At 48.7% G+C, this 12,559-nt stretch overlaps 1 protein-coding gene across 6 annotated transcripts in view; it reads left to right on the top strand.

Annotated features, from left to right (window-relative positions):
* osa overlaps nt 1-11,946 on the top strand; it is a 30,533-nt gene extending 18,587 nt beyond the window's left edge. For 2 of the 6 annotated variants that reach the window (NM_001170168.2, NM_079668.3), the window contains 12 exon segments: nt 61-217; nt 277-669; nt 800-1,534; nt 1,602-1,783; nt 1,848-2,099; nt 3,178-3,394; nt 3,614-3,841; nt 4,451-4,930; nt 5,469-5,628; nt 5,851-6,049; nt 6,159-6,240; nt 6,309-11,946. In NM_001170168.2, the coding sequence (NP_001163639.1) occupies nt 61-217; nt 277-669; nt 800-1,534; nt 1,602-1,783; nt 1,848-2,099; nt 3,178-3,394; nt 3,614-3,841; nt 4,451-4,930; nt 5,469-5,628; nt 5,851-6,049; nt 6,159-6,240; nt 6,309-9,946 (6,723 nt within the window). In that variant the 3' untranslated portion in view covers nt 9,947-11,946. 6 annotated transcript variants of the gene reach the window in all.
* The last annotated feature ends 613 nt before the right edge of the window (nt 11,947-12,559 follow it).

Below are 12,559 nucleotides of genomic sequence, written 5' to 3'. Positions count from 1 at the left end.
GCACTTGATTGAATGCACTCTAATAGCGGAACTGGTTCCGGTTGTCTTTTACCTTTCCAGGAGCTAATTGGACAGAACAGCAACGACAGCTCCAGCGGCGGGGCGCACAGTGGCATGGGCTCCGGTCCGCCAGGCACACCCAATCCCCAACAGGTGATGAGACCCACACCCTCGCCAACAGGCTCCTCCGGTTCGCGTTCCATGTCCCCGGCAGTCGGTGAGTATTCAGCATTGATTCAATCTTGAAGCCAGTCTAATTACCCATTTCTGTTGCAGCTCAAAACCATCCAATCTCGCGTCCGGCGAGCAACCAATCAAGCAGCGGTGGGCCCATGCAACAGCCGCCGGTTGGGGCAGGAGGTCCACCGCCGATGCCACCGCATCCGGGAATGCCAGGAGGTCCGCCCCAACAGCAGCAATCTCAGCAGCAACAAGCATCGAATTCGGCCTCGTCGGCGAGCAATTCGCCGCAGCAAACGCCACCGCCGGCTCCGCCGCCCAACCAGGGTATGAACAACATGGCCACGCCTCCACCACCACCGCAAGGCGCGGCTGGAGGAGGTTATCCGATGCCACCGCACATGCACGGCGGTTACAAGATGGGCGGACCGGGCCAGAGTCCCGGTGCTCAGGGATATCCACCGCAGCAGCCACAGCAATATCCACCAGGTAAGATCCCTGCATCATTTTGAATTTAAAAAGGTGCTCCTGCTGCAGGTTAATTCCACATGTACATGATTTCCATACCAAGAAAAGATTCTGCTTTCTACAACACAACTATTCTTTGGCTTGTTTTCAGGGAACTATCCGCCACGCCCGCAGTATCCGCCTGGCGCCTACGCCACCGGACCACCTCCGCCACCCACAAGTCAAGCAGGAGCTGGTGGTGCCAACAGCATGCCCTCTGGTGCCCAAGCTGGTGGCTATCCGGGCCGTGGTATGCCCAACCACACTGGCCAATATCCACCGTACCAGTGGGTACCGCCATCGCCGCAACAGACCGTGCCCGGCGGAGCTCCCGGTGGTGCGATGGTAGGCAATCACGTCCAAGGCAAGGGCACACCGCCACCTCCAGTTGTGGGCGGACCACCACCACCGCAGGGCAGTGGATCACCGCGTCCACTTAACTATCTGAAGCAGCATTTACAGCACAAGGGCGGCTATGGTGGAAGTCCGACTCCGCCGCAGGGGCCTCAGGGGTACGGCAACGGGCCGACCGGAATGCATCCTGGCATGCCAATGGGGCCACCCCACCACATGGGACCCCCGCACGGACCCACCAACATGGGTCCACCCACTAGCACGCCGCCGCAATCCCAAATGCTCCAAGGCGGCCAGCCGCAGGGACAGGGTGCCAGTGGCGGACCGGAAAGCGGTGGACCGGAGCATATATCGCAGGACAATGGGATAAGCTCGTCGGGACCAACGGGTGCTGCGGGAATGCATGCGGTCACATCGGTGGTCACCACCGGGCCGGATGGAACGTCCATGGACGAAGTCAGTCAGCAGAGCACGCTTTCGAATGCATCAGCAGGTGAGTTGGCCTATATATACGACTTTAAAAGATTTTCGACTAATGTTATTGGTTTTTTTTTGCACAGCATCCGGCGAAGATCCACAATGCACCACACCAAAGTCGCGGAAGAATGATCCCTATAGCCAAAGTCACTTAGCCCCGCCGAGCACGTCACCCCACCCAGTTGTGATGCATCCAGGTGGTGGCCCCGGTGAAGAGTACGATATGAGTTCGCCACCCAACTGGCCACGTCCGGCTGGTAGCCCTGTAAGTAGAGATTGTCCTTGGATCTCAAGTGCATACTAAATTGTTCATATATATCGTTATACAGCAGGTGTTCAACCACGTTCCGGTGCCGCAGGAGCCGTTCCGCAGCACTATTACCACGACCAAGAAGTCGGACTCGTTGTGCAAACTGTACGAAATGGACGACAACCCGGACCGGCGAGGCTGGCTGGACAAGCTGCGGGCTTTCATGGAAGAGCGGCGCACTCCGATCACAGCCTGCCCCACCATCTCAAAACAGCCACTCGATTTATATAGGTTATATATTTATGTAAAAGAACGTGGCGGATTCGTCGAGGTATGCAAGGTGCCGTAGTAACTCCTTTTACTAACTTCTTTTTAGATTTACTACTAGCAAGACCAAATCAACCAAACCAAACCAAACCAAAACACCACCAACGTAGTTAACACGAACCAAACCAAATCCAAATCAATGAAATATCCATATATATAGAACAAAATCAATATTGTGATTCGGCTACAGTTAAAAGCCAACTAAAGTCAAGCCACCCAGCTAATTATGTACCAACCTTTTGACCCAGCATCAGCCTCCGATCCATGTGTCCAAATTCTAGCTGCATCCTGAGTATAGCTTACCTTGCCGCGGGCTAGCTTCACTTGGGAAATGCCAAAGCACTCGTTGTACAGTCTTGGTTTTCCCCTAGATTGCATGCTCTATGCCGAGTATAAGCACATCTTGGCCTTACCTTTAACTATTTTGATCTCAAATACTTTTTATATTTATCAGGCATGTCTCAGATTTCATTTTTAAAACTTCAAAAAGGTTCCTACCATTATCTTGCCAATATCGACTGCCATTTAAATATTCCCAATTAGTTTTCGATTTTTATGTTTTGATAACGTTAGTTAGTAGACGAAGCCTGAAATCCCTAGTCACCAATAGCATCCACCAATAAGCCACTCGAATTATCGAGATTTAAAATTTTGGAATGTCATCACATTATCAGCTTGTGCTTTTTTGGTTCTCTTTTAATTTGCAACTCTTGTGCTTTTTTTTTTAATTTCGCTTCGTAAAACTGAATCTGAATTATGTTAACAAGAAATTATGACACGGATTTCTTTTTTTTTTTTTGTTGTTTTTGTTTGGTTTTATTTGGAAACTCAATAACGAGCGTGTGCTACTCCTTAATCTTTCGTAGTTTCCTTACCCTAACCCCATTTGACCAAATTGTATTTGTAGTTTATCGTTTACCTTAGAATGTTGATTCCTATCACTTGCTAAATGCATCCACACAAAATACGTTTGTGCTCGCAATCTTTTGATACTCTTTTTTCGATCGACACTTGCGTCATGAACTCTTGAATGCCAACATTGGCTCACAATTCAAATCAACTCGACTCTCTCGTTCCGTCAGGTGACCAAGAGCAAGACCTGGAAGGATATTGCCGGACTCCTAGGCATCGGGGCGAGTAGTAGTGCGGCATACACGCTGCGAAAGCACTACACCAAGAACCTATTGACCTTCGAGTGCCACTTCGATCGCGGTGACATCGATCCTCTGCCGATCATTCAACAGGTGGAGGCGGGCAGCAAGAAGAAGACGGCCAAGGCTGCTTCGGTTCCTTCGCCAGGTAAGTGTTTATCACGTGCAAAGAACGCTTGCAGTCCTGCGCCGTTTTCCCCTAACACCCGATGCTTAATTTAAAATTTCTTTCCGTTTTTTTCGTTTTGTTTTTGCGTACGTACCACCCACCCGACAACTCGCTCACAACTATTTAACACTTTCTGCTCGCATCATCTTCAAAACGTCATCGAAAAAAACCAATCTACAAACAATTTGCAACCAATCGGTGGTGGACATTTGGATGCTGGAACAACGAACTCAACAGGTTCGTCGAACTCACAGGACTCGTTCCCGGCTCCGCCAGGTTCCGCACCAAACGCTGCGATCGATGGCTATCCCGGCTACCCGGGCGGCAGTCCATATCCGGTAGCAAGTGGACCACAGCCGGATTATGCGACAGCGGGTCAAATGCAGCGTCCGCCCTCCCAAAACAACCCGCAGACTCCTCACCCCGGTAAGAATCAGTTTGGAATTATCTTTTGATAAGTATAAGGTTTATACAGTGGCTTCAGATCGTTGACATTTGTTTGAAATTAGTCTCCCAATATTCATATTTGATTCACTAACTAAAAATCGGAGCTATGTCGATTTGTACTTTTGTTACAAGTACTACTGATCTTGCCACTCTAATACATATACTATTAAGTTAATTTTGTTGTAACCAATTTGTGTTCTGGTATTTTCGTTTTTGATAATTACTAAATTGTTATCTGATAGATGATATGCTTATTCTGATAACTATTTCGCCTAATACCCTACTTTTGTGTACATATATACGTGTAATTAGGTATACGATTCTTAATGTTTATGTTGATCAATCATTATTAATTTGATATGTGTATTTTGTTTATTCATTTTTATGTTTTTGTAACGTTTGTGTGGGCGCACTACTAAAATATATAACTCCACACCCACCACCAACCACCATCACAACAACGATGCTTCCATGTATCTCCACCACCAAAACAACAACAACCAAACAATTCATTTGTGTGATTCATTGACTCATTCATTTCGATTCATCCAAACCAAACCATCCAAATCGCCGCTTGCCGCCCCTCAGGCGCCGCCGCCGCTGTTGCCGCCGGCGATAATATAAGCGTAAGCAATCCCTTCGAGGATCCCATTGCTGCCGGTGGCGGCCCGGGTTCGGGAACCGGTCCTGGCCCAGGTCAAGGTCCAGGTCCAGGTGCTGCATCCGGTGGTGCTGGAGCTGTTGGTGCTGTAGGCGGTGGCCCACAACCACATCCACCGCCCCCACACTCACCGCACACCGCAGCCCAACAGGCGGCCGGCCAACACCAACAGCAGCATCCGCAGCATCAGCATCCTGGCCTGCCGGGGCCACCACCGCCGCAGCAGCAACAGGGGCAGCAGGGGCAGCAGCCACCACCATCAGTGGGCGGTGGGCCACCACCAGCACCACAGCAACATGGGCCTGGTCAGGTGCCGCCGTCGCCTCAGCAGCATGTGCGCCCAGCCGCCGGAGCACCTTATCCGCCGGGTGGCTCCGGCTACCCAACGCCTGTGTCTAGAACGCCAGGTATACTCATGTTTTATTTTGCTCCCTCATCTCTTTCTTTATCCTATTTTCACATTTTGCCCTTCATCTGCCATCGATTTCGTTCATCTTGTGTTGCTTTCTACTCATACTTACTTTGGCTAATGACTAATTTGAACTAGTTTATAATGATTGCATGTTCTGTGCACCTAACATTTCTAATCTAAGCTACTACATTATAACATTTAAAGTATTTTCAGCCACTTTTTGTATCTTGTTATGTATTGATTCTTGGCTTTAACATTTAATCATTAAGTGCAAAAGAACGAGTCCAAACTCTGGCCAACTTTAAATATTGATTGTATATTTCTAATTTACTATTATTTTAATTGAAATTATGTTACTGTTTTCAAATTTGTATGAAAAAATTTCCTTTAACAACTTATTAGTTTCAGACGGATGTTTCACATGTCAATTGGCCGTCTTTTCGTAATCGTTTTTATATTTCTCTTACACAAGCAATACCCAGAATTGATGGAATTGTTCTTATCATTACCTTGTTTATGTATGATATTTGCAGGCTCACCCTACCCATCACAGCCTGGAGCTTACGGGCAGTACGGCTCGAGCGATCAGTACAACGCCACTGGGCCACCCGGCCAGCCATTCGGACAGGGTCCAGGACAATATCCGCCGCAGAACCGAAACATGTACCCTCCCTACGGGCCGGAGGGGGAAGCGTGAGTGCACCCCAATTAACCCACCTCATACCCCTTCAACACACACACACACACACCTTCAACGACATCACATCACATCCACATCCAGACCCCACGTACACTCAACAACCTCTGTACTGTAGCTGCCCGATATAATCTCACTGGACTAAGCTTGAGAGTTGTGATTTATTACTGGCAGGCATTACTAATTTCTGTTTTATGTTTTTTCCAATTCTTCCATAGTCCTCCAACTGGTGCCAATCAGTACGGCCCCTACGGCAGCCGACCCTACAGCCAGCCTCCACCGGGAGGTCCTCAGCCGCCAACGCAGACGGTTGCGGGTGGACCGCCGGCCGGCGGAGCTCCAGGAGCACCCCCCAGCAGCGCCTATCCCACGGGCAGGCCCTCTCAACAGGACTACTATCAACCACCACCAGATCAAGTAAGTCTGGAATTCTTAAGAAATAGCCAAACAGAATAAGCGTACTACAAACGTTTATCATCCATCTTTTGAATATTTCTAATGCCTTTGTCTTTTTTTTTTTTTGCAGAGTCCACAACCACGAAGGCATCCCGATTTTATCAAAGACTCACAGCCCTATCCAGGCTACAATGCTAGGCCTCAAATTTATGGTAAGTCCTTTGCTGCAGCATTGCGAGCATAGCAAATGACCAATAATTGACTTTTAATTTTTGATCAGGTGCTTGGCAAAGCGGTACCCAGCAGTACCGGCCACAATACCCATCATCGCCTGCTCCGCAAAACTGGGGAGGTGCTCCGCCACGTGGTGCTGCACCTCCGCCTGGCGCACCACATGGACCGCCCATCCAGCAGCCGGCAGGAGTGGCTCAATGGGATCAGCACCGCTATCCGCCTCAACAAGGTCCTCCGCCGCCACCACAGCAGCAACAGCAGCCTCAACAGCAACAGCAGCAACCGCCGTATCAGCAGGTGGCTGGACCTCCTGGGCAGCAGCCGCCTCAGGCGCCGCCACAGTGGGCACAGATGAACCCCGGGCAAACTGCGCAATCAGGAATAGCACCTCCGGGCTCACCACTTCGCCCGCCCTCGGGGCCAGGCCAGCAGAATAGGATGCCCGGCATGCCAGCACAGCAGCAGCAGTCGCAACAACAAGGTGGAGTTCCGCAGCCACCGCCGCAACAGGCATCCCACGGCGGCGTTCCATCGCCAGGATTGCCACAAGTGGGACCCGGTGGAATGGTTAAGCCACCTTACGCTATGCCACCGCCACCATCACAGGGTGTTGGTCAACAAGTGGGCCAGGGGCCACCCGGCGGCATGATGTCCCAAAAGCCACCGCCGATGCCGGGACAGGCAATGCAGCAACAGCCTTTGCAGCAGCAGCCTCCCTCGCACCAACACCCACACCCCCATCAGCATCCACAGCACCAGCATCCGCACCAGATGCCGCCCAACCAGACTGCCCCCGGTGGATACGGTCCTCCAGGAATGCCCGGAGGTGGAGCGCAGCTGGTAAAGAAGGAGCTGATCTTTCCACATGACAGCGTGGAATCCACCACGCCTGTACTTTACCGAAGAAAGCGGCTTATGAAGGCGGACGTGTGCCCGGTGGATCCATGGCGTATATTCATGGCCATGCGATCTGGTCTGCTGACCGAGTGCACGTGGGCACTAGATGTGCTTAACGTGCTATTATTCGATGACTCAACAGTCCAGTTCTTTGGCATTTCAAACCTGCCCGGCCTGTTGACTCTGCTGCTTGAACACTTTCAGAAGAATCTCGCCGAAATGTTCGACGAACGGGAAAACGAGGAGCAGTCCGCTCTGCTGGCGGAAGATGCGGATGACGACGCGGACAGCGGCACTGTGATGTGCGAAAAGCTGCGTACCAGCGGACGGCAACCTCGATGTGTGCGCAGCATCAGCAGCTACAACCGCAGGCGGCATTATGAGAATATGGATCGCAGTGGCAAGGATGGAGCTGGCAACGGCAGCGACTCAGAAGACGCCGACGAGGGAATTGATTTGGGTCAAGTGCGAGTACAGCCTAATCCTGAGGAGCGCTCACTGCTGCTCTCCTTTACGCCCAACTACACGATGGTCACGCGAAAGGGTGTGCCAGTGCGCATACAGCCCGCCGAAAACGATATATTTGTGGATGAGCGCCAGAAGGCGTGGGACATAGACACCAACCGCCTGTATGAGCAACTAGAACCCGTAGGTAGCGATGCGTGGACGTACGGGTTCACAGAGCCAGATCCCTTAGACGGCATTATTGACGTCTTCAAGTCGGAGATTGTTAACATTCCATTTGCACGCTACATCCGCTCTGACAAGAAGGGGAGAAAGCGAACGGAGTTGGCTTCCTCATCCAGGAAGCCAGAAATAAAGACGGAGGAGAATAGTACCGAGGAACAGACGTTTAACAAGAAACGGCGATTGGTTAGCGGAGGCAGCAGCAGCAGCGGAGCCCACGCCGAAGGCAAGAAGTCCAAGCTGACGAGTGAGGAATTTGCCCAACCAAACGCCGAAGTCAAAAAGGAGCCAGGTACGGCGGACAGCGATTGTCGCCCCGTTGATATGGATATCGAAGCACCCCAACAACGTCTGACCAATGGTGTGGCACCCTGCTCCTCGACTCCCGCCATCTTCGATCCCCGGACGACTGCCAAAGATGAAGCGCGGGTGCTTCAGCGAAGGCGTGACTCCAGCTTTGAGGATGAGTGCTACACACGAGATGAGGCGTCGCTCCACCTGGTCAGCGAGAGCCAAGACTCGTTAGCGCGGCGCTGCATCGCTCTCTCCAATATCTTCCGCAACCTGACATTTGTGCCCGGCAACGAGACGGTGCTGGCCAAGTCTACCAGATTTCTGGCGGTACTTGGTCGACTGCTGCTCCTGAACCACGAGCACTTGCGGCGCACACCGAAGACGCGAAACTACGATCGCGAGGAGGATACGGACTTCAGTGACTCGTGCAGTTCGCTGCAGGGCGAACGTGAATGGTGGTGGGACTATCTGATTACCATTCGGGAGAATATGCTTGTTGCCATGGCCAACATTGCTGGACACTTGGAGCTGTCGCGCTACGATGAGCTAATTGCCCGCCCCTTGATCGACGGCCTGCTGCACTGGGCCGTATGCCCGAGTGCTCATGGACAGGATCCGTTCCCGTCATGCGGACCCAATAGTGTTCTCTCGCCACAACGACTGGCACTCGAGGCACTTTGCAAGCTGTGCGTGACGGACGCCAATGTTGACCTCGTCATTGCCACTCCACCATTCTCGCGTCTGGAAAAGCTGTGCGCCGTGCTCACCCGACATCTGTGCCGCAACGAAGATCAGGTGCTGCGAGAGTTCTCTGTGAACCTGCTGCACTACCTTGCAGCTGCTGACAGCGCCATGGCTCGGACCGTGGCGCTTCAGTCTCCGTGCATCTCATACCTGGTGGCCTTCATCGAGCAGGCCGAACAGACGGCGCTAGGCGTGGCGAACCAGCACGGAATCAACTACCTGCGCGAGAATCCTGACTCGATGGGCACCAGCCTGGACATGCTGCGGAGAGCAGCCGGCACCCTGCTCCATCTGGCCAAGCATCCGGATAACCGGTCGCTGTTCATGCAACAAGAACAGCGGCTGCTTGGTCTGGTCATGTCGCACATCCTGGACCAACAGGTGGCTCTGATTATTTCGCGTGTTCTTTACCAAGTGTCGCGAGGAACAGGGCCTATTCACTCCGTGGAGTTCCGTCTGCTGCAGCAGCGGCAACAACAACAGCTGCGACCTGGTCCTGCAGGGAAGCAAGCAGCCAGTGCAGGAGGAAGTGCGACAGTAAAAGCGGAGACTGCATCGACGGAAACGAGTTCCACTGAAGCGAAGCCCGCACCAGCAGCCACTACGGCAGTGGTCAACGATGAGAACAGCAACAGTAGCCAGCAGTTGCCGCCGGCAGCGACGTTCAACGACGTCAGCAACAGCAGCACCAACAGCAACAGCTGCGGTACGGCCAGCAGCAACCAGACGAACAACAGCACCACCAACAGCAGCCACAGTAGCAGTGCAATCAGCAGCCAATCGGCGATCACGGTAGCCGCTCCATCAGCAGCCGCAACAGGAGCAGGATCAGCGACAGCAGCAGCGATTGCCAGCGATCAGCAGCAGGTGAGCAAGGTGGCTGCAGCTGCGGCCGCTGCTGCGGCTTTAAGCAATGCCAGTGCAGCGGCAGCAGCAGCTGCGGCGGCGGCAGCTGCTTCCGTTGGTCCGCCCACATCGTCGAGCGTGTCCGCCGGAGCAGCGGTCGCTCAACCAGCGGCACCTCCACCAACCAATGCAGGAACAACGACAGCCGTTGCGTAGTATACGACAATGATGCCAGCGTCCTACTACTGGCCACGAACCCCGCGAGGGGCAGTCGACTAAGCTGGCGTTCGGTGGTTGAACAGCGGGCCCAGGAGCAACTCCGAAGTGCAAGACCAGAAGATGATACCTGCATCCATGTGGGGTGGGCATGTAAATTTACTTAAGTATGGCGCCAAGAGAGAGAGAGAGAGTCACGATGTGCGAGAACTCGTGTCCGAACTCTAAGGATACGTAAACGGGAACTCAGCAGGTGCAGCGCCTGCAATGTATCTGCGATGGAATGGCTCGCCAATCCATCACTGTAACAGTCAATACAATAACAACTGTATATTTTTTCACTCAAATCTAAAAATAGTAAATATGATAACTAAACCTAAACCCTAAGCATTAAGAAATTGAAGCAGCATAGTTATGATCATTCGAAAAGGAAACTGTTCGGAGCAGAACCACTGATACTAACCGATCGAGTTATAGGATCGGGGATTATTATTGAGTCGAACGTGAAGATAGGAAACGGAGGATAACAAAGTTAAGAGCGAAATTCAAGCACACAGCATACTTATTGTACTAAATTTAATAAAAATGAAGCGACGAGCGAGGAGGAATAACTAACACATACATATGCATACGCACGCTACGGTTTATCGTATATTAAATATATATATAAATAAATGCATAAACTAACATTAAATTACATGAGAATGAATTGTGTATGTAAAAGGGATGAATGCATACATACGTACATCTAGACATTGATATATAAATACATAGAGGATAGTTTTTAAATTCTACCACTTACTAATACCTACATATTACCACAATGTGCAGCATAGGAACTCATAAACTGATCGAACTGAACGAACACCAAAGTTCACGCGGAAATATTTAAAAGCAACACGTATATAAGGCAGTTTATTGGATTCAATGTGGTCTAAATGTTGCAGAAGGACGAATCCTTAGAGATGACTAAAAACCATTGTACATACTTAACTATTATGTAAATTTCACTGTATTTTTGTTTTTACGCAATGTTACAAGGCACATGTAAGTGGCAGCACTGCATTTTGTATTATGTTTATGTGTATGATGTTGTATGATGTATTGATGGGCTGCGAAAATTCCAACTTCTTAGTTTTAATCGCATAACTCGGAGGCGAATGGAAATGAAATTAAGCGAGAGAAACAAGCAAACAAGCAAAAATGAAAAACCCTCAGATGAAGGCAAGCAAACAATTTAAATTGAAATCAAATTAGGTGATATAATATATAAAAATACATAACATATACATACATAATTAATATAAACGAAACATGAAAAATCGAAAAAATGAAACCCTAATGCTGTAATCTTATGTTAACTGTATTATTTGCTGGAAGTGCTGCTGCTTCGTTTTATTTTATATCGAACTTACTTAAGGCGTAAATGACAAGATAAATAATTAGGTTTTTATCTTAATCTTAATTTAAAATGCAAAACAAATAAAACCAAGAAAACAAAGCAAAACAAAACGAAACCATAAAATGCTATAAAACACAAAGCGAAGCAAATCGAACTAAAGCTGTAGAGAAGCACGCAAAAAGGACTAATAACCACACATCCACACCCACACCCAAAATGCTTGGCGTTAGGAAACCAATAAACAATTAATGCAAAACCATACATGGGTGGGTGCACCAATTTGTATACTAAACTTTCTCACACATAATTAACGTGCTACATAAGAGATCGAAAATGAAATGTCTCCAGATTCTGGCATGAGCAAGTCTAGAGGTCCTTCCGGTTTCCGGTGGCGATCCTCTGGATCCAGAGGAACTGCAAGATATTGGGAGATAATAGGAAACTGCTGCTGTTGATACGTGTATTCGTGTAGTTGTTTGCAAACAAATATTATAACTCAGCATCTCGATATATAACGTGTAGTTATTAGTCTATAATTTGCTAGGATGTAAATGTATGTCCCTCAAACTTAATTTAATTATTTAATTAATATACATACATATATGATATACAATACAGCCTTTGTACTTGTCGTTTCTTATCGCTGATAAGGGAAAAATATTTTTTGGCGGGGAAATACTTTTTAGAACTCATTTCGATTTTTTCAGTGCAAATCAATTGGTCAGATTGATGAATCCTATGGTAACGCATTCCCAAAATATTTCTTATTATATTATTATAAACTATATTGCTTCTGTTCAGCGTAGGACATTCACTGTTGAGCGAAAGATTATTATATAAATGTATATTCGAGATAATATGCAATTGAGCACCTAAATACCATGTCTAGGTTTTCAAAAATGTCTAGTAACAAGATCTTTTGTCTGTTATTAGGCTGTACTTTCAGCATTGAGGTCGATGTTACTCGATTGGGAATTTGTGCATTGTATTTACAATGTCAATTTGTTCAAATTTACAATTTCAAAAATCAATTTTAAAAGAACTTACATTAATATTAAGAATTCGCGTGTTCCGGGATAAATTTGACTTTTTTAATTAATTGACAATTTTAATCGGTCAATGAAGAGCTTTAAAATTGTATTAATAGTTCTTCAATTAATTGAATAATATGATGTGCAAAAAAATAATTATCGGAAAAAATACTTTTTGAC

This window comes from Drosophila melanogaster, chromosome 3R, assembly GCF_000001215.4.
Source record: "Drosophila melanogaster chromosome 3R".
In the NCBI taxonomy this organism is placed as follows: domain Eukaryota; kingdom Metazoa; phylum Arthropoda; class Insecta; order Diptera; family Drosophilidae; genus Drosophila; species Drosophila melanogaster.
This window is presented reverse-complemented; position numbering and strand designations above follow the sequence as displayed.